Source organism: Mastigoproctus giganteus, chromosome 7, assembly GCF_048544385.1.
Source record: "Mastigoproctus giganteus isolate SK-2022 chromosome 7, ASM4854438v1, whole genome shotgun sequence".
In the NCBI taxonomy this organism is placed as follows: domain Eukaryota; kingdom Metazoa; phylum Arthropoda; class Arachnida; order Uropygi; family Thelyphonidae; genus Mastigoproctus; species Mastigoproctus giganteus.
The window spans coordinates 158,761,207-158,784,936 of NC_143581.1; the positions used below are offsets into that span (position 1 = coordinate 158,761,207).

Genomic DNA, 23,730 nt, shown 5'->3' on the forward strand with positions numbered 1-23,730 from the left:
ACAGTTTTACTTCTTTCAGTGATAAAGCTATGATTCTGATACAGTCCACAATTGAGAAATGTTTCCATACCTCCATTACTTCAATAGATTTGGAATCAATTTTTTCCAAAATTCATTGTAACAATTTTCTGATGTAATGAAATTTAAAGATGGATATAATGCCTTGATCTAATGGCTGAATGAAAGAAGTTGTATTAATGCAGTACAACTGTGGTGGTAGGAACATAACTTAAACGTTTGGATGACTTAAATCTTTGTATGGCCTGTTGTGCTATCCAATAATAATAAAAACTTTGAAATCTAGATTTTTCCACAAGTTCAACAGGCCCCGAGTGCCAAGCGATAGTGCCCAAGCGATATTTTGTGCGATACATAGCGTTCTTTCTCAGCGGATTAGTTATATTTATTTTCCAGTGTCACTATTCTTCTTGTTTTTCTTAAGTGATTCTTTACTTAAAAGCTTTGAAGTAGAATCCAGAAAGGAAATACACCTTTCTTCCCTTGTGTATATATATATATATATATATATATAATCCTTACTAACCTAATTAAACCTATAAACCGCTTGGTCACTGGTGGCACCGCTCCTGCCTCCACGTGGCGGGGCTGGAAACCTGGGAGAAGAAAAACACTCTCCCGGGGGCAAAAAGGAGCAAAGATGGACATAAATAGACATGCCACTTATGGATCTCATGATCCAGATCTCTCAAACAGAGAAGACTTAAATGCAGGAAATGCAAAACGGCAGAAAAAAGAAGGAACAGAAACCCCTGCTCCTCTTTTTTTGATACTGCATTCTTTGACTGACAATCCTTTGAGTAAGCTCTCCCCATTCTTAATACAGAAATGTCTTGAGAATGTGGTGGGCCCACCAAAAATGGTTAGAAGATTAAAATCCGGAGACCTTCTAGTGGAGATGAACGAGAATAAACACTCGGAAAAACTATTAAAAATATCGACTTTTGGTGGAATTCCCACAAAGGTTACCCCGCATGCCACCTTAAACTCCTCTAAAGGGGTAATAGCCGAGTGGGATCTCCTTAACGTATCTGAGGAGGAAATCATTCAGGAATTAGGCGATCAAAATGTAATAAATGCCAAAAGGATAGTCATTAAGAAAGATGGGGTTCTTACTCCTACCCGAACGGTCATTCTTACATTTAAAACACCAATTTTACCAACAACTGTTAAAGCTGGATATTTAAGGTGCAAAATTCGACCTTATATTCCAAACCCAGTCCGGTGTTTTAAATGCCAAAAATTTGGACACTCACAAGCAGTCTACAGGGGTGTAACCACCTGTGCCTCCTGTGGTTCAAAAGAGCATGTTCACACACACTGCCCCACTGAAATACAAAGCTGCCCAAACTGTAAGGGGAATCATTCAGCATTTTCAAAGGAGTGCATCCAGTGGCAGACTGAAAAGAATATACAAAAGTACAAAGTGGAACACAAGGTGTCATACCAAGAAGCAAAAAGACATTGTTTAATTTCAAATAAATTGCCATCTTATTCTTCAGTTGTAAAAAAGCAACGATCCATAACAGTACAAACAGATTGTTCAGTTCCGCCAAGTATCTCAATTTCTGATTGGGCCAGGTCAGTCCTCTCTACACTAAAAGAACAGCCTACCCAACAGCAATCAACTCATTCGGTAAACACACCATTGACAATACCGCCAGATAAAAATCCTGTACAACAGCCAGTTAATCAAACAAGCTCTGAAAGAAATAATCAAAAAACCAGTACTGATACCATGGACATAGATAGAAATTCACACCGAGATGAACCACTTCTTGAACTTCATGCGGAAGAGGAGGACATGGACATCACTAGACCAAATTTCCCAAAAAGGGAAAAAAGACTAGACAGGCGCAAACAGACCACATCCCGTAAGCAAGCAGACACACCCGATAATCCTCAATAATGCACAGAATCATTCAATGGAATTGTCGCGGACTCAGAGCTAACTTAGACGATGTTTATGACTTAATTACCGAATATAAGCCTGCTGTTCTTTGTCTACAGGAAACAAACCTGACCCCTAAAATAACTATGAGCATAAAACACCATATAATGCTTAGAAAGGATAGGAACGACTCTAATACAGCACATGGAGGTGTAGCATTGCTAGTAAACTCCAGAACTCCTTTCAGACCAGTCCCACTGCAAACAACTTTAGAAGCAATTGCTGCTAGAGTTATGGTTAAGATAGCGGTAACAGTTGTTTCCATATACCTTTCGCCAAACTATTCATACTCTCTAGCAGATTTGAATGATTTAGTTACTCAGCTGCCACCACCTTTCTGTATCTTAAGTGACTGGAATGGGCATCACCCCCTATAGGGTTCCTCGCACCTTGATAAGAGAGGTCAGTTAATTGAAAAATTTCTTGAAAGGCACAACTTAACATTATTAAACAATGGGACTCACACATACGTGCATCTTTCCTCAAGGTCAACTTCTGCAATTGATCTTTCAACATGCTCGCCAAAACTCCTTCCTCTTATTGATTGGACGGTCACTGATAACCTGCGAAATAGTGACCACTTTCCAGTAATATGCACACTATCGGCTAACTCTCCTCCTCAAACTGAGATAAAAACTGTTTGGAAATTCGACAAAGCTAACTGGAAGAAATATCAAGAGCTGGCACATCTAGATATTCAGACTATCGAGACCCTCACCATTGACTCTGCCGTAACTTACATAACTCAGCAAATGATAGCAGCTGCAGAAACCAGTATACCCAGATCATCCATGAAAACTCACTCCCACCCAAAAATATGGTGGAATGAAGCCTGTAGCAATGCGAAAAAAGAGAAGAATAGATACTGGAACTTATTTCGTAAATACCCAACCACAGCTAATCTCATACAGTTCAAGAAAGCTAGAGCTAAATCTCGTCACATACAACGAATAAGCAAAAAAGAGACATGGTCTAAGTATGCTTCCTCTATAAACAGGACCACAGATATCAGAACTGTTTGGACTAAAGTTCGAAGAATTAATGGAAAATATCCACCTATAACCACTCCGATAATATATCTAAAAGGCAAAGAAATCTGCAATCCTCTCGATATTTCTAATACATTAGGTGAAACCTTTGAAAAAATCTCCGCTCTAACCGCATTTGAGCCAAGTTTCCAGACACATAAAATACAAGCAGAAAAATATAATCTCAATTTCAGTACTTCACGACAGCATCCATATAATGTACCCCTTACCATGGCAGAGTTGCGTAGCGCACTTGCAAGATCCAAAAATAGTGCTGCTGGCCCTGATGGAGTGTACTATGCCATGATATATCACTTGAGTGAAGAATCCCTTTCTGCTCTGCTAAAACTGTATAATAGAATCTTTGGCGAAGACTACTACCCTACCAGTTGGCGTCATTCTATTGTATTAGCTTTCCCAAAACCAGGAAAGGACCATTCAGATCCAGCAAATTACCGACCGATAGCGTTAACTAGTTGTATAGGAAAAGCATTAGAAAAAATAATTAATGCCAGATTGACATGGTTCCTAGGGACTGAATGCATTCTAAGTCAAAATCAATATGGATTTCGAAGAACTAGATCAACACTTGACCTTATGGTCAAAGCTGAAGGAAATATCTGAAATGCATTTCTCAGGAACGAACACCTAGTGATGATATTGACATCGAAAAAGCTTTTGATACAACCTGGCGGTATGGAATTCTTCACGATCTCTATGAATCCGGTATTCGTGGTCATCTTCCAAAATTTATCCAGAACTTTTTGAGCAATAGGACCTTTCAGGTACGATTTCACTCTGCTCTCTCACAAACTTTTGTGCAAGAAGAGGGGGTCCCTCAGGGTTCTGTGCTTAGTGCCACGCTCTTCTCTCTCAGGATTAATTCCATTACAAAATGTATTCCCGACACAGTTGAAACTTATCTGTATGCTGACGATCTGGCAATCTCAAGTCACTCACAAAACATGCGTTTCATTGAAAGGCAGCTTCAAGGTACAATTAACAAGCTTGTTCAGTGGGCCAAAAATAATGGATACAGACTTTCAAAACAAAAAACAACAGCAATTCATTTTTGCCGTAAACGGAATTTACATCCAGATCCCGATTTACATCTTGATTCTCATCCAATTTCTTTTCAACAGAGTATTAGCTTTCTTGGACTAATTCTGGATAGAAAACTTAGTTTCTTAGAACATATTAAACATATTCGTACAACCTGTCTAAAGAAGCTGAATCTCCTCAGGGCAATTTCCGCTATGTCATGGGGTGCAGATCGGTACATGCTGCTGCACTTATACCGGTTGCTCATAAGATCCAAACTAGACTATGGGTCACCTGCATATGCCTCAGCTAGAGAAAGTGTATTAAAATGCCCCGACCCAGTACATCACAATGCCCTCCGAATTGCACTGGGAGCTTTTCGTACATCGCCAGTTCAGAGTCTCTATACGGAAGCACATGAACCACCCCTATTTCTTCGTCGGCAAGCTCTGTTATTAAGATATGCAGCAAAAATCAGAAGTTTCCCACATCATCCTATAAAACAGTATTTATTCACCCCAAAATGGCATAATTTGTACCAAAATAAACCTTTGCAGAATAAACCATGTGGCATTAGATTACAAAGCATAACTACGTGCAGGGAACTAAATATGAATGACATAATTCTAGATATTAGCACAGCTATGCCACCATGGCAAATACCCTTGGCCAATGTTGACAAACATTTCCAACAATGGGGAAAGAATGCACTTCCAAATTTCAGTATTCAGCAGATCCATGCAACTCACTCTTTTCAGTTCTCTAGTTTTACCCAAATTTACACTGATGGTTCCAAGACAGATAGTAAAGTTGGAGCAGCTGCAGTTCTACCAAACATTACAATATCCCAGCAGCTCCCTTTGGAGTACAGTATTTACACCGCAGAACTGTATGTTAGCCTGATGGCTCTAGACAATGTAAAACAGTCATTATATCCTCAAACTATTATCTACACCGATTCATTAAGTGCTGTATCTGCTCTTCAGTGTAAATTTCCTTCCAGTCATCCGTTTCTACAACAAATTCAAACCAAGTTAGTGCAGCTTCTTGCAAACAGGCAAAAATTAATTTTCTGTTGGATACCTGGACACTCTGGAATCAGAGGAAACGAATAAGTGGATCTTGCAGCCAAGGATGCCAGTCACATAACATCAGACATGCAGATACCTTACACAGATTTAAAACGCATCATACATACCAATGTTAGAAAAAAATGGCTATCCATTTGGCAGGGATAAAAAAGCAATAAGCTTTTTCAGATTAAAAACGATCACAAGAAGTGGCTATCAAGCCTAAGAGGCAACAGAAAGGAAGAAGTAGTACTTGCTAGAATTCGAATAAGACATACTCAACTAACTCATAGTTATTTACTCACTCAGGATGACCCTCCACTATGCAGCAACTGTCAAACTCAACTCACAGTAAACCACTTGATCATTGAATGCCCATTATATCTGAGAGAACGAAAAACAGCTTTCTCTTCACATCTATATTCTTCTAATAAACTTACCTTACAACAGATTCTCGGAGACCGACAAGATATTAATGATGTTTTTGCCTTCCTCAAATTGATAAACAAATATCATCTGATCTAAATCCTTTTATTTAATATAACAATCATGTGTCAAATAAGATTGAAATAGGTGCATTATGGCCTTACCAATAAATCCAACAAACAACAACAAGTTCAACAGGCACAAGTTGAGTAGCACAGAACGTAACATGGGAATTTCCCAACAAAATAAAATACAGGGATTTCTCATTAATTTTTTTTGACTAGCGAGTCAACAGCGGGGATTCAAAAAGAGTGGAAATGTTGAAAAATTACATCCATGGCACTGGCATTCACTCATGGCACCAAAGTTTGGGTGTATCAAACATTGAAAGAGCAAAGAATAAAGAAAAAAAACTGTCAGTCAACAAGAAACATTTCAAGTTAACAGTTTAAAAAAGAAATTCTCTAATGGGCAATTGGAGTTCAGATTTTTGCCCATCGAAAAATTATTAAAGCAAATTTTCCTGCTGCCTAATTGTTTGGTACGGCATTTTGAACTATATAACTATATAAATTCCTAAGAAAATCCCTCTAAGGTCTTGGTCATTATGAATATGTCACAATATGGGTAGAAGTAACCCCAGAGAAACATACCAACTGTGTGGTACTACACTTAAGGTGGTGGAAATTGAAAAAGACCTGAGAGTAATTGTGCAGGCAGATATGAAGTTTTCTGAGCAATGCAGACAGGCTGCCAGGGCAGGTCATGGGGTTTTGTCAATGATATATAGGAATTTTGCTAGCAGGGAAAAGGAGGTGATTATCCTTCTGTATAAGGCAATGGTCAGGCCACGCCTTGAGTACTGCGTACAGGTCTGGAGGCCTCATTTTTGGAAGGATATAGATTTACTTGAGCGTGTACAGAGAAGGGCAACAAGATTGGTGAGGGGAATAAAGGGATCCTCTTATCAAGAGAGACTTAAGTCTGCAAATTGCAGTGGCTGGAGACTAGGCACCTGCGCGGTGATCTGGTTGAGGTGTATAAGGCCTTGAATGGGTTCAGCACGCTGAATTCTGATGGGATCCTTCCACTTGTTCAGATTACGAACCTAAGGGGCCATAAATTCAAATTAAGAAAAGACAGATGTAGATTAGATGTGCGGAAATTTGCCTTTAGCCAGCGGGTGGTTAATTGCTGGAACAAACTCCCATCTGTCGTTGTGGAAGTTGATAGGTTGAATAAATTTAAGGAAGAACTGGACAGGCATTTGGAGGGAATGGTGTGATTTTTTTTTTTTTTTTTTTTGGCTGATGCTGCATAAGCTCATACATTTGCTTTCTTGCATCACATGCCACTACTACTACTTTTCAGCAAGTTGCCTCCTTTGATGCTTTTAGAATCAATTGAATACTTTAAAAATTTCAGAATAGATGCCTTCTAAGCAACACAAAAAAGTTGGCAGTTGAATTGGAAATTGAAACTAAATTTGTGCTAAGAAGAATTCACTGCTGAAAAACAGTGTTTGATAGCACACACCAAGACAAAGTTGGTGCAAAAGAGGAGAAAAATTTTAGAAACCACATTTGAATGTAAACTTTCCTTCAACATTTTTGGACAGCACAATCCAGTAATCGAAAGACAGGTTTGAGTTGATCATAAAGTGTAATGATCAATTCCAGTATGCATTTAGAAATTTTGCATGCAAATGGTGACAAGAAAGTTATCTTCATCATTGATTTATATGAAGAATTAATGTTTAAAAAACCATTTTGAAGGCAGTTTTTCTCACTGAAAATCTTGCAGTTGATGTGCAGTTTGACATCATTGGCAGATCTTTTCGTGTTGTTGAGAATTCTTGTAATAATGCTGCCTGTATCATTGGCTAGTGCTTGAAGAAAGATTTTTTTGAAGATGAAGTTAATCAAACCTACCTTTGTGTTATTTTTGACATGAGATTGGTTGGATGGATTGGCAACTTATCAAATGAACATGCTGTCCCCCAGGATTTAGACCTGGATGAAATGATCCAAAGATTTGCAGTTATTAAAGCTTGAAAGGTTAATCTTTGAAGAAGAAAATTTAATGAATATGTCGTAATTAATGCTACTTGTTAAAGTAATAAATTATATTTTTTTATTTAAAGATTTTATTAAACTGAATGAAATAAACAATAAAATTTTTAGAAAGATTTATATTTTATTTTTGAACTGAAAAACCTTTTTCATCTTATATGAATGGATGGGGATACCAAAGCAAAGTTGGCTAAAGGTGCCATGACCCTCTTAGCTGGTTCTGCTAGAAGTTGATAGTTCTGAAGTTCCTTGGCACATCAATTATTTTGGTCACAGTGCACCAGTTCATGAACCTCAAGGAGACGTGCAGAAAGGCAAAAATGAGTTTAAGTTACCGCCTCTTTCATCTGACAATCGTTGTAGTCGAGAGGATAACCAGGAAAGTTTACCAATCAGTGAATCATACAACTCTGCCAGCAATATTTCCCAAATGTATACAACAATCCTGCCCTTACACGAGAATAAAAAAACGGCTTGCAGAACTTAGGCTTTCTTCCAGTTGAAGCTAAGAAAGATCATCCAGAGATTGCTGAAATCGCAAAGCAGTGGACTATTGTAGAATGATAACAGTAACCAAACCCCTATTGTTCCAGTTTGTTTTTTTACAATTGTGTTTTTGTAGTTGAATTTAGTTTTTGTAAATAAACTGTTTGTAAACTTCACCAGTTCATAATCTGGCCTTTACAGGGTACTGTATTCAACACAGGAGAACTGATCATGGAGTTGTGAGAAACCACCAGTGCTGCATGAAAAAGTGAAAGTGCATAGTACTTTCATTTTAACTTTGTTAAAATGAAAGTACTATGCACTAGTTAACAAAGTTAAAATGACTTTGTTAACAAAGTTAAAATGAAAGTACTATGCACTAGTTCTTATGGTACTAGATAAGAACTTTATTTGAATATATGAGGGTCATTTGAAAAGTTCATGGCCTGAGTATGAAGGGTTTATTTGAAGAGTTTGTTGACATGTTACTTTTCAACATAGTTCCTTTTGGAGTCGATACATTTTTGTCACCGATGCTACAATACATTGATTCCAGCTGCAAAGAAAGTTTTCTTTTGGACCTCGAGGAATGCATCCACTGCAGCAGTGACATTACTGTCAGTGGGAACATGGATGTCAGCCAGTTTTTTTTTTTTTTTTTTTCAAAATAGGAAATAGCTGAAAATCTGATGGTGCTAGATCTGCTGAATATTGGGGATGGCCCAAGATTTCAAAGCCACACTCATGTAGTGCAACCAGGGCAATGACAAACTTCTGAGCAGGCACATTATACTTGGAACAAGACTCCTTTGCTGAATTTTCCTTGGCATTTGCCTTTGATGTTTTCATGCAAATGCCTCACAAGTCTGCTATCCCTGTGGCTGTGTGGTCTTTCTGACAGTAATCCACTAGCAACACTCTTATTAGCATCCCTTCCATCACCTTGCCAACAGAAGGAATCAATTTGGCTTTCTTTGGAGAGGGAGAAGAGCTGTTTCCACTGTTTGGACTGCTCCTTTGTTTCTGCCTGAAACTGATGGACCCACATCTCATCTGTGATTTGCAAGGAAATTTGCTGGATCTGCTTGAAAACAATGCATTTGTTCACTCTTGTGTATTTGTGTATTTTTGATCTGATGTCAACAACTTCTGGACCCACCATGCTGGCAATGTTTTGAACTGTCAATCACCAGTCATCAGATCATGCACATATCAACAACTTCTGGAGCGATGGATGGTACAGCTCTTCCACAGTATGGGTCATCTTCCAGGCTCTCCATCCTTCATTTAAATTTTGCTACTCACTTCTTAACCATGGAATAGGCAGGGGCATCCTCTCCCCATGTTGCAACCATATCCTCATGAACTGCCTTGCATTAGTCCATTTTCCCCCACAGTGAGTGATTTTGTCTATCTTTCTTCATTTAGACAACTTTGTTGACTTCAGGACCTGTTATTAAAAAAAAGATGTTACTGAAATTGTGTGAAACTTTATGGGTTACTATTTGAAGTGTTCTACATTAAGTACAGGATTCTGCACCACTAACCTTTCATACTGAGGCCACAAACAAATGGCTGTACAAGTGGGTGCTGACTGGCAGATATACATGTGGGATGAAAAGCCTGGAATAACTCATTGAGGGAAAGTTTGTGCTCTATACCTGTGAGTGGCTAATAAAAACTCCAATGGAGAAGCTTTTTACTATCTCCAGTATTTGACAAGTGTTAGTCTTTAGGGAGAGAGGAATTAGAGAGGAAGGGTTGGTCCAATAAATTTTAAGCTTCTGATTTTTTCTCTCTGAAATATGGTAACATATAATAGATTTTATGAGCAGAATCCAAACATGAAGTCTGATATTGCCTAGTATCTACAGATTTAGACAGAGAATTGTGCTTAATTATCTTTTTTTTTGTGGGAATGTATAAAACATTTAAAAAAAAAAAAAAAAATCAGAAGCTTAAAATTTATTGTCCAGTGTAATCATATCAAGAGTACATGTACTGCTTTCTTTCGTAGTCTCTCCTAAATAGAGCTGCTGCATGTCTATGAGGTACCTTTGCGCAAAGTTTTATTGGTGCCTCCACCCCCCCCCCCCCGAAAAGAATTAAATAATTGTAGATAGTTATATTAATATATTTTGCAATGATCAATAAACACAAAAAATACCTTTTGAAATTAAAAAAAAACTACAATGAAACTCATGCACTTCACAACAAAATGTCTTTTATCATAATGTTTATCATTTACTTGTATTAAAATTAATTAAATTAAATTAATTTTATTATTATTTTATTTTATTCATCAAATTAATAAATGAAAGTTAAAATCCCTTATGATAAGACATTTTTATTTGCTGGTGGTCCACTTTTTTCTGTATAGTTGTTCACTATACTCTCCATGGCCAAATGGCCATGAAGATTATAATGAACAGAGTATAACAGACTAATAGTTTAATGGCTCTCATTACACTAGTAATCTGTTCTGTGGTCACAGTAGAATTCCAGTTATCCAAAATTTTTTTACCTTTATTTTTTTTCCTTAATTGTACCTGAAGAATTCACACATTTAATATATAACTGTATGAAGTGAAACTGTCACATAAAGTGCTTGAAAGGGAGATATGTGGTTTTTCATTATTAGAAGTTAAATGAAATGACTGTTATACCATATGAGAATTTGTTTCGTGATGTTTTATCAAAATATTAGCACATCAGTCTACAATTTATAGAGGTTTATATTTCAAGGTTCTTTGAGCCCAGTTTTTCAGTTCTGTAGAGGGCCAGGAAACATAGTGAAAGAAACAAATTACAAAAGAAATCATGGTAATATAAAGAATAAAACAAACTGATATATAAGCATAAAATTGGCATGCAGTAGATTCATAGAAGCTTAATCAATACTTAAGTCTAGTGAAGAGCATGAAGACTGTAATGCAATTTCTACCAAAGAGCAGCATTACTTATGAAAAAGATATTAGGCAGGGGGTGAAATCCATTACTACAAGATCAAATTTAATTTAAATTATAAACAGCTGACTAATGAGACTACTATAAACAAATCTTGGTAACACAGAGAGAAAATTGATAATTAATCTGTTAAAATTATATATACTGGAGTAAATTCATAGAAGCATAATGCTTTGCCTAATGAAAAAGTATTAGACAAGTGATAACACAGTGCTGTAACAGTAATTAAATTAAGGGCTGAATAGAGAGCCTTACTTAAATGGTTACGAGCTGCTGGGCATTGGAACTGACCACCAAGGAGAAGGATGCCGCCTGTTTATGTATATGGACTAGTTTTGGTTAAGCATATAGGTTGAACTAGTGAGAAACTTTGGCATCTGTAGCCAGAATACAGTTGAAATTTTTTTGGGAACAAGAGTACATGCCTCAAGAGTATATGGCTTAACGTGGAGGTAGTATCGCATCTCCCGACAGGATCATCTGAAAAATATTTAATTCTGGTGACTCACTGGTTGGTGATTAGTATTTGTTGTCTTTTGTATTTCTTAATAGCATATTTTGTCTTGTATGTGTTACTTCTTTGTCCATTTACATTATTCACTTTTTTTGGTAGCTGAGTGGGCCTGTGAGGCAACATGTTTATTGTGTACATTACTCCATTCTGTCTAGCTAAGTACATTTCATTGTTGGGTGAAACACTGCTTTTCATCACAGTGCAGTTGCATATTTTTGAACTGAATTGAATTAAACTAAGATAAAATTAATGTATTAAACTACTACTCTAACATCATATCTAATATAATCCTGGGTGAATAGTAAAATAGTCACTGCTCTTCATGGACCAGTTTTATTAGTGGGATCCGTCAGAGTTTAGTGTTGGACTCCATTAGTGTTTTCAGTACTTATTAATGCTATTGAGTTTTAGCTTATGAGGTACAAAGGCTAAGGAACTAACTGCTCAGTAAGGTGTGGCTTTCTTTAGACTTTAGTACCTTGTTCTAGGATGCAGTGGATGTGTTTTGGATTTGTACTTTATTGTTCATTTTCTCCATGACTTGCTCATAGAATATGTGCAATGTTTGGTTGAAGTGGGCTCCTTGCTTTCTGTTGATTGCTAATACTCTAAAACATTGAATTAAAAAAAAAAAATGAATCTTTTTGGAGAACTAATGGATTGTGAAATTCCCATGAACTTCTGCCAGCAAGTGCATGGGCTGTAGTTTCTGATTTGTTGGAATTGCATAAATATTGCAGATAGTATATTGGGTCTCTAAGGTGCTATGAGGGTTGGTTCCATTTATATAAAAGCTGTTTAAAAAAAAAAAACTGTTATGGGTAAGATATTATATGGTATGGCTTAATTTGCTATGATAGTGCTGCATCTTGGGATATAAGGTATGATTAGCTTGTGAACTTGACACATGAATTCCATTTTGGGACTGTGGAAATGAGTTCTGGTATTAACTATGGTCTTTTCAGTAACATTCTCTAGGTAGTCAGATGAACTAATGAGACATATGGCAGAGAAGAAAAATGCTTGGGATACATATAAATTAACATGTGACACAGAAGCCTATGATAGATACAAGTTGATCTGTAACCAAGTTACAAAGGAGGTTAGGCAGGCGAAGGCAGATTACGAGAAATCTTTGGCAAGGGATGCAAAGAAAAATAGCAAAGAGTTCTTTACTTATGTAAACTCTAGAAGGAAGGCGATGAATCAGATTGGTCCACTTGATATCGATGGTTCAACTGTTGATGATCCTGCTCAGGTAGCTAACAAACTAAATGAATATTTTGCAACGACATTCACATATGAGGAGTTATTCAGCGAGGGGAATGCCAGAGGTGTATTCAACTCTGGCAGTAAGCTGGATAATCTTGTAATAATTGAGAGTAAAGTGGAGGAGAAATTGTTGAAGATAAACACAAGAAAGGCACCTGGGGTGGATGGGATCTATCCAGTTATATTAATGGATGCAGCAAAGGAAGTAAGCAAACCCTTAGCCATAATTATGAGAGATTCCTTGGACTCAGGGGAGGTACCCATAGACTGGAGATGTCAAATGTGACCCCAATTCACAAAGGAGGATCAAAGGCTGACACAAGTAATTATAGACCTGTGAGTTTAACTTCTGTTCCAGGAAAATTAATGGAGGCACTGGTTAAAGAAGCACTGCAGAATCATCTAGACAAGACTTCAGTTATAGCTTGGATGAAGCATGGTTTTGTTAAGGGAAAGTCTTGCCTGACCAATTTGATTGGATACTATGATGCAGTCACAAAAGAACTGGATGCAGGGAATAACTTTGATATTATATATTTGGATCTTAGAAAGGCTTTTGATACTGTTGCACATGGAAGACTGCTGCACAAATTGGAGCAGTGTGGCATTGGAGGCAAATTGCTGTTATGGATAAAGTGATGGTTGAGGGGGAGAAGACAGAGAGTGGTAATCAATGGACACTGCTCATCGTGGACTAATGTTATCAGTGGAGTCCCTCAGGGTTCAGTGTTGGGTCCATTATTGTTTTCTGTATTTATAAATAATATTGATGATGGTATATCAAGCTTAATGTCCAAGTTTGCAGACGATACAAAGTTGGCAGGGTTGTTAAGGACACTACTGACGCTATGCTGCTGCTGCAACAGGATCTGGAAAGGTTGAACAGATGGGCTGAGAGGTGGCAAATGAAGTTTAACATTGACAAATGTCTTGTACTACATATGGGAAACAGCTACCCCCAGAGCAACGTATCAACTCTGTGGTACTACACTGACAGTGGTAGAGAATGAAAAAGACCTGGGGGTAATTGTGCAGGCAGATATGAAGTTCTCTGAGCAGTGTAGACGGGCGGCAAGAGTAGCTCATGGTGTCTTGTAAATGATATACAGGAATTTTTCTAGCAGGGATAAGGAGGTGATTATTCCCTTGTATAAGGCAATGGTCAGGCCACACCTTGAGTACTGTATACAGGTCTGGAGGCCTCATTTAAAGAAGGATGTAGAGCTGCTGGAACGAGTACAGAGAAGGGCAACAAGATTAGTGAATGGAACAAAGGGGTGCTCTTACGAAGAAAGGCTTAAGTTTTGCAAATTACAGTGTCTGGAGACTAGGCACCGGCGAGGTTATCTGATAGAGGTGTATAAAGCCTTGAATGGTTTGAGTATGCTCAATGCTGATGGGATTCTGCCTCTTGCTCAGAATAATCACCTGAGGGGCATAAATTCAAATTGAGGAAAGACATGTAGGATAGATGGCCAGAAATTTGCCTTTAGCTAGCAGGTAGTAGGTTGGTGGAACAGACTTCCAACCCTTGTTGTGGAAGTTGATAGCCTAAATAAATTTAGGGCTCAGCTGAACAGGTATTTCGAACGAACGGAGGGATGAAGTGGAAGTTTTTTTTTTTTTTTTTCCTGGCTGATGCTGCATAAGCTTGCTTTCTTGCATCATATGCCTCTACTAATGCTAATGCTAGTCATTTGAACTTGTTATGAATCTAATGTTGTTTAACTTCTACTGAGTGTTCTTGATCTGGAAAGTTCTCCAGACATATTGAGTTTTGGATTCAAAGTGAGAGGATCCCGCCTGTATCTGTGGGTTTTCTATGTGCTTACCCCGGAGATAATGTTTGATGTTATTCTGAGTAGGATAGCTATGAATGGCAGTTGTTTGTCTTCTGTTTTAGTTTGAAGGTCTTCTTGTGGTGATGAGGTTGTTAAAAAAGCTGTTGAGGTTGGTAAAAAAAAACTCCATTAAACATCTTCTGTAATATATAACATAATCTTGAAACATAACCAATCTGTATTAGGTGTACACTGAGAGGACAGAATTCATGGGATACCTGGGTCCTGGGCAACACGACATTGTCACCCCCTTTCGTTACTGGACAAACTCACGACTTGGCAGATATATAGGTACATCACTGCATTCACGTAGATGGTAATTCGATGTCAGTATGGATAAACGTCATGATTTAGCATGAGTTAGTTAACCATCTATGAAAGAGGGATGATAGTGGGTGCCCGATGCATGGGTCACTCCATCACATAGTTGATACAAAATTTGCACTATCCCTGTTTGGAAGTATCAAGAGTGTATTGAAAATATGCCATTTCCGGAATAGCATCTCATTGTGGACAGCACTGTGGGTGGAGAAAGGTGGTGGATGAAAGTGGCTGTCGATGTGTGTCTCGCATTGTTTCAGCCAACTGGAGAGTGATAGCAGCATAAATCACCACCAACTTTAATGAGGTAGGTGCCAGAAACTTCTCCGCCAAGATTATCAGATGCAATAAGTTATGGGAGCTGCTGATCCACCAGAGTCTCATTACCATCACCATGAAACAGGACTCTATGCCTTAACTGGATGAAAGAACATCAGCACTGGACCTTGTATGATTGGAGATGGGTCTCCTAGTCTGACAAGTCCTGTTTCCAGTTATTTCGAGTGGATGGGAGGATGCGCATCTGGCGGAAACCGCACAAAACTATGCACCCGTTATGTCAACAAAGAACTGTTCAGGCGGGTGGGCAGTTGGTAATGGTCTGGGGTGTGTTCAGCTGGCACACATTGGGACCTCTGGTATGTCTAGACACATCTCTGAATGGTCCAGGTTACGTGTCCATCCTTGCAGACCATCTGCTTCCCTTCATGGTCATCATGAACTCACAGGGCAATGGACTGTTCCGGTAGGACAGTGCACCTCCCTACAGAGCCGTAGTGATAGAACATGGTTCAAAGAGCATTCTTCAGGTTTTACCACCATGGAATGGCCTCCCTGTTCATCGGACATGAACCCTGTAGAGCATCTTTGGGATGCTGTGGAAAGGTCTGTTCGAGCTTTGGATCCTCCACCCAGGAATGTGATGGAATTATGGATGGCGGTGCAGCAAGCATAGATGGAAATACCTGTGGAATGTTTTCGTGAACTAGTGGATTCAATGCCTTGCCACGTGACTGCTCTTATCTGGTCGAAAGGTGGGCTACCGTTACTAGGTAGGTATTCTATGATTTCTGTCCACTCAGTGTAGATTGATGTGGGGTAATCCTTCAGTGAACATTAAAATTCATATGTGGTCTAATAATTTTTTATTTACTTAATATTCAATATCACATAAATATAATGAAATTATGATTGCAGGTACATTCTGAATGAAGCAAAGATTAAATTCTTCCGTCACCTGTTTTAATATCAACCACACTGATATGATGCATAAAAACCTCTGTAAAAACAAGGCTACAAATTCACCATTATATAAATTACTGGACACAAAGACTGACTATTTATTAATAGTCACTGTAAACATTTTGTTTCCAGCAAAGTTTTTATGCATCACATCAGTGCAGCTGGTGTTATATAGAAGGCACATAGGTAACTACCCAGCTTGCTTAGCTTTTTTACAAACACAACAAATGTCTTAGCTTTTTTTTTTTTTTTTTTGATGCCTTGTTCATTAAATTTTTTTTGTATAGTCTCGGTGTAACCCCTATAAATAGGTTTTCTCTGTTCAATTGAATGAACTTGTTTTTAAGTTCAGTGAACTTAAGAGTTCAGAGAAGAGAAACAAGAATAGTTGGACACAAAAGGATATTCTTACTAAAAGGGCTGGAGTTTTGTGAATTGGTCTTTGGAAACTAAGCATCTGTGATGTGCATGATAACCTAATTGACAGTGCATCAGGCTTAAAATGGGTTGAGCAAGATATATTGGTGGCATCTGTTTTTTTTTTTTTTTTTTTGGATGATGCACACATGCATGTAGATAAATTTAAATTGAGAAAGGATGGTTTCAGAATAGATGAATGGAAATTTGGTTGTTAGAATGAATGGCCACCTAGTGTTGTGGAAGTGGGTAGTTTGAACAAATTTAGAGATGTGGAAAAATTATTAAAAATAAAGGAATGTATATCAAATGAAGTGGGATTTTTTTTTTTTTTTTTTTTTGGCTGGTGCTGTATGAACTTTAACTGTAATAATTTTTTAATTTTAACAGCAGTGCACAAAACCAGAGACAAAGTATGAGCTGCACATTACCTGTAGGTTGCTTTGATGATCACTTGATTTTAGATAAAACATGGTATGGTTTATTGCCATCTAACACAGTTTTATTTGTGTCAGTTTCATCTGCAAGTTTTGCTATAATTTTCTCCAATTAATTTTTTTATCCTTATCTTTATATAAAATTTAGATACAGTTAAAATTGATTATTGAAAAAAATTATCAATCTTAAATCAAAAAAATAATGTTTTGGATAACTTGGATTCTACTGTACTTACAAATGTTTTAGTTCAGAAAAATAATCCTTTTAATTTTTTTTATAGTTTACAAAAGACTGCAAAAAAACTGCAAGATTAGCATCATTATGGCTCTATTTCTAGGTAACAAGGAGGGGATCGAAGAAGAATCAGTTGGTAAAGTTATAAAGTTAATCCTTGTTTTGTTGTTATAAATGATTGTTATTTTCATTGATTTCTCTACTGTGATTTTTTGATCAGTATGTTATTAAATTAAACTGGTAACACTATTCAGCAAGGATACAGTGTGTCCTGCAACTTTGTTATAACTTCAAGAGGCAGTTCAAGAGATCATTCTAATTGAAAAATGTCATATCAGTGTGGATCTGATTCTCCATAGTACAGAGCTGTGGCCATTTGAAATGTAGCAAGTGTGCAAATGTGTAATGGCAAATTAAACATCTTGAATCTGTAGACATGAGTAACAAGTTGGAATTTCCTGTTGGTTAGCTGCATATCCCTGCTTGCAGTGCTATATTTTGTTCACCAATGAGGCATATTTTACTTGTGATTGAGCTCATGGAACAATATTGGGAAACTATACAAAACAGTATAAAGCAACCTTCAAATTATTTTTTTTGTGACAGTGTGGTGTCCTTCGAAACCAGCTGTTTGAACCACACATCATCCTTCAGTGTCTGACAGTTGATATTCACTGTGGAATTTGTAGAATAAACTACTGAACATCTTAGAGAATGTTTCTAAGTAAACATGGAGTATTCCTGCATTTCAGTAAAGCAGGCATACTTGATAGTGTTGCGTGGTATCAGCATGAATGGTTCCTGGCTGATGGATCAACTATGGCGAAATGTTGAATTCGTCACAGTATTCACCAAATCTCATTCCCTGAGATTATCATGTGTAGGTCCACATGAACTAATGTATCCTAACTTGATACAAGAGATGAAATACTTGTCAAATTTTTGATGTCATTTGTTAATGATGCTACCTAACTGCTAACTTTCCAGATTTACAACAACCAATCCTTCTTTTTTACTTGATTTCAGCCTTCTCTCTCTCTCTCTCTCTCTCTCTCTCTCTCTCTCTCTCTCTCTCTCTCTCTCTCTCTCTCTCTCTCTCTCTCTCTCACCCTCATAATGCAGTTGGTAATAGTTGCTCCATATTTTTGCAAAAACTCAAGTTTTTCTTTTCACAAAAAAAAAAAATAAACTATGTTAAAATCAGATTTTTTTAAAAAATTTGAAATTTCTATGTATTTTTATTAAGAAATTGGCTGCCATGTGTGCTATGGTGGTCTCCATTATAAAACAGAAATGCACAGCATTATTCTCTGTTATATGCCGTCAAATCTTACTACTTATATAGTGTGAAAATACTCAATGTCTTTCAGTAAAATGCCAAAGAATTGTGATGTAAAATTTCAGAAGACAAGTATGCAAGATTTTTCCTGTTTGTAAAATCTGAAAAAGAAGAAAAGATATTAGAAGTGGTGAGAAAAGCAATATGCTCACTTTACCAAATTGAAAAGTACAAGCCATCACTAGTGAGTGCCACTGACTCATGTTCAAATGTGGTTCATGATCTAAAAGTTTTGAAGGAAGGCAAATTGATGAACTTAAGAAAAAGACTTTCTGGTAAAGGCAATCCTAAACAGGCCAAGCAAGTTAATAATTCTAGGCATGTTATCCTCATTTGTTCAGAAAGTCTGTTCATGTCTCTCTCTCATCTGGCTCGAATAAATTGCTTGTTTCAATTTCAGTTTGCTTATTTCTTTTAAATGTTGAAAACCCAAACATAGTTTTTTGCTCCAACATACATTACATTTGTGTACTGAGGTCACTATGCCTAGATAATATGTTACAGAATGTTAGGTGCGAAATCATGACTCAAACCGAGCAGCAAAGCAAAAGGCTCAAGCTAAATGGAGTGCTGTGTCTCAGGGGAGAACTGAAGGGGGGGCAGTTTCCCTCTGAATCACAGCCTTTTAAAATGCACTGCTTGCTTGATGTTTGTGGAGCAATCAGGTATGGGACATGATATTGCCGAAGGGGATGTCTTTGTGTGTGTGCAATGTAACGAGTGTGAGGAAATCAGGCGAAAACTCAGCGTTGTTATGGGCCTATATGGGAGCTTGAAGGACAGGGTGGATGCCCTCAAAAGATCTAAATTGAGGGCCCATCAAGCTCTCAGCTGCCCACATCAATGCCAGAGCTTACACTTGATCATCACTCAACACAGAAGCAACCCCCTCCCCGAAAGCAGAATGCACTGGTCCCAAAGGAACTAGTAGTTGTTGGTGACTCTGTTGTCAGGGAAACGGGGAACATGCTATGTATAAAGGATAGGTGGAGCGGGACCAGGGTATGTCTGCCAAGGCAAAGGTTGATAAGGCTGAAGAGTGGATATCATCTTTTAAGAGCACGAAAGGTGATATTGTTGTACACGTTGGCACTAATGATATTAAGAGTAGGAGACTGGTGGAATTACTTAACAAGTACAGGTCACTGTTGAAAAAAAGCTGTGAATTAGAGTTGAGTTTGTGAAGTGTCTGCAATTCTGCCCAGAGACGATAGGAGGGAGTATACGATGAGAGCCTTGTTGATCAATTCGGCCCTGGAAAGATTTGCGCAAGGCTCAAGGGGTAGAATTTTTTCCAGCGGGTCTGTACTTGTTAACAGGAGAGACTGCTTCTACAGGGATGGGATACACTTAAATAGAAAGAGTGCAAGAATATTTGCTGATGCTATCAAGGCAATGTTAGGTGGGTCAGAAAACTGCTAGCTTGGGGGGATACAAGGACTAATAGATTAACAGTAGCCACTGGCAGAGATGAAAGTGATTCTTGCACTGCTTCTATTGGAATGAGCCGCAGCCTGGAAAATAAGATACAGGATATTTCAGAGACTGCTGGGAATCATTGAGGTACAAGAAAACACATGGGTTGTGTTAGGGTAGCTAAGAAAAAGAACAGGTGCATGTATACTTGCATGTACACCAATGCTAGGAGTTTGGTAAATAAATTTGATGAATTTGAGGTATTGCTCAAAACATCAAAGGCAGATATTGTTGGAATATCAGAGACGTGGTGTCACACATATAAGGAATGCAGAACTGGAATTTGGGGAGTACAATGTGTACAGGAAGGATAGACATAATAGGAAGGGAGGAGGGGTTATGCTATTAGTTAAGAAACACACAAAATCCAAGGAAGTGAAGCCAGTCAACATCGCTGGACAGTGCAGTGTCGAGTCAGTTTGGTGTGACATAATAATTGGGAGATCAAAATTGAGAATAGGAGGGTGCTATAGGCCTAATGACTCTGATGAATATAATAAGAAACTGTACAGGGAAATAGAGTGAGCCAGTAAATCAGAGAGTCTTATGATGGGGGATTTTAATTTCCCAGATATTGACTGAAAATTGTGGGTTGGTCACTCACACACTAGCAAGACTTTTGTATTGGATTATTGTTTTCTACATCAGCATGTTCGAGAGGCAACTACAGGGAGGAATACTCTTGATCTGATTATCAGTAGTGATTCTTCATGCATTAAGAATCTGCAGATAAAGGAACCACTAGGTAGCAGTGATCACAATGTGCTGAAGTGGGATTTACTCAAAGAGGTAACTACCATCAGGGGTAAAGGGAAGGGTTTTTGCTTTCGTAAAGGCAACTACCATGGTCTGAGACAGTATTTAAATTCTGTATGGTGGGACCAACTGATGATGTTACCAACAGCAAATGCAAAATGGGAAGCATTCAAAGAATTTATCTTGGATGCTACTAGGCTTTACATACCAACTAAGAAATATTGTTTAAGGTTTAGGTCTAAATGGATGTCAGATGAACTAATGAGACATATGGCAGAGAAGAAAAATTCATGGGATAAATATAAATTAATGAGTGACATAGAAACCTATGATAGATATAAGCTGGTCTGTAATCAAGTCACAATGGAGAATAGGCAGGCCAAGGCAGATTATCAGAAATCTTTGGAAAAGGATGCAAAGAAAAATAACAAAGAGTTCTTTACCTATGTAAACTCTAGAAGGAAGGGATGAATCAGATTGGTCCACTGGATATTGAAGGTTCAACTGTTGATGATACTGCTCAGGTGGCTAACAAACTAAATGAGGATTTTGCATCTACATACACCCTTGAGGAGTTATTCAGGGAGGGGAATGCCAGAGGTGAGTTAAACTCTGGCAGTGAGCTAGATGATTTTTTAATAACTGAGAGGAAAGTGGAGTAGAAATTGTTGAAGATAAACATAAAAAAGCACCTGATTTGGATGGGATCTATCTACTTATATTAAACAAGGCAGCAAAGGAAGTAAGCAAAACAGCCATAATTATGAGAGGTTCTTTGGACTTAGGGGAGGTATCCATGGACTGGAGATGTGCAAATGTGACCTCAATTTACAAAGGAGGATCAAAGGGCGGCACAAGTAATTATAGACCTGTTAGTTTAACTGCTGTTCCTGGAAAATTAATGGAGGCACTGGTTAAAGAAGCACTGCAGGATCATCTAGACAAGACTTCAGTTATAGCTCGGACACAGCATGGTTTTGTTAAGGGAAAGTCTTTCCTGACCAATTTGATTGGATACTGTGACGTGGTCACAAAGGAACTGGATGCAGGGAATAACTTTGATATCATATATTTGGATCTTAGAAAGGTTTTTGATATTGTTGCACATGGAAGACTGCTCAACAAATTGGAGCAGTGTGGCATTGGAGGCAAATTGCTGCTATGGATAAAGGGATGGTTGAGTGGGAGAAGACAGAGAGTGGTAATCAGTGGACATTTCTCTTCGTGGACTAATGTTATTAGTGGAGTCCCTCAAGGTTCAGTTTTGGGTCCATTGTTGTTTTCTGTATTTATAAATGATATTGATGATGGTATATCAACCTTAATGTCCAAGTTTGCAGACGATATGAAGGTTGGCAGGGTTGTTAAGGACTCTAATGACAGTACGCTGCTGCAACAGGATCTAGAAAAGTTGAGTAGATGGGCTGAGAGGTGGCAAATGAAGTTTAACATTGACAAATGTAAAGTACTACATGTTGCAAGCAGTAACCCCAGAGTGATTTATCAACTCTGTGGTACTACACTGATAGTGGTAGAGAATGAAAAGGACCTGGGGGTAATTGTGCAGGCAGATATGAAGTTTTCTGAGCAGTGCAGACGGTCTGCAAGAGTAGCTCATAGTGTCTTGTTAATGATATACAGGAATTTTTCTAGCAGGGATAAGTAGGTGATTATCCCTTTGTATAAGGCAATGGTCAGGCCACACCTTGTGTATTGTATTCAGGTCTGGAGGCCTCATTTCAAAAAAAATGTAGAGCTGTTGGAACGAGTATAGAGAAGGGCAACATGATTAGTGAATGGAACAAATGGTTGCCCTTACGAAGAAAAGCTTAAGTTTTGCAAATTACAGTGTCTAGAGATTAGGCACCTGTGAGGTGATCTGATTGAGGTGTATAAAGTCTTGAATGGTTTGAGCATGCTCAATGCTGATGGGATTTCTCCTCTTGCTCAGAATAATCACCTGAGAGGGCATAAGTTCAAATTGAGGAAAGAAAGATGTAGGATAGATGTGCGGAAGTTTGCCTTTAGCCAGCATGTAGTTAGTTGGTGGAACAGACTTCCATCCTTTGTTTTGGAAGTTGATAGCCTAAATAAATTTAAGGCTGAGCTGGACAGGTATTTGGAACAAACAGGGGTGAAATGGGAGCTTTTTTTTTTTTTTTTTTTTTTTTGGCTGATGCTGCATAAGCTTCCTTTCTAGCATTATATGCCTCTACTAATGCTAATATGTTTTACCAACAGTTTTTATATCTTCCACTTTGGAAATTGATTACCATAGCAGACTAAACCAGAATGATGATTCTAACTAAGTCATAGGCGTTTTTGCTACCAAGGTTTTGGAGAGTCTAAAACAAGAGGAGAATCTGTTATTTTATTCAGTGAGGAATTATGTTATGGCTGCATAACTACATTGTCTACAGTGGTGCCCAAGTTCCCATTGAAAAATTATGTTCTTATAAATGCTCAGTTAACACAAATTTCATCAACCGACAGTGCATCATTTTCAAATTTGAAATTTGTTGTGGACAGGTTTCCAGTTTTTCTTGATGTTGTTAAAATAAAGATGAAGCAATAGATGTTTTGCAGCATCATTTCTGTTGATTTCAGTGTGAGAACCTACTAGATCTTATTATGAAAGGAGAAATAATTCGCATACAGTGGTCCTTAGTTGGGGTATTATTATTATCATTAGCTATGTAGTGCAAGGAAGCCTGAGGCTTTTGCTGCACTAGCCAAAAAAAAAAAAAAAAAAAAAAAAAGAGAAATAGAGAGAGAGAGAGAGAGAGAGAGAGAGAGAGAGAGAGAGAGAGAGAGAGAGAGA

The 23,730-nt window shown here is 37.9% G+C and overlaps 1 protein-coding gene across 1 annotated transcript in view; it reads left to right on the top strand.

Annotated features, from left to right (window-relative positions):
- Positions 1-23,730, top strand: part of LOC150083282 (DNA polymerase kappa-like) — a 217,657-nt gene that overhangs the window by 20,196 nt on the left and 173,731 nt on the right. The window contains 1 exon segment of the mRNA XM_090378460.1: positions 17,385-17,474. Coding sequence (XP_090234586.1) covers positions 17,426-17,474 — 49 coding nt within the window. The 5' untranslated portion in view covers positions 17,385-17,425.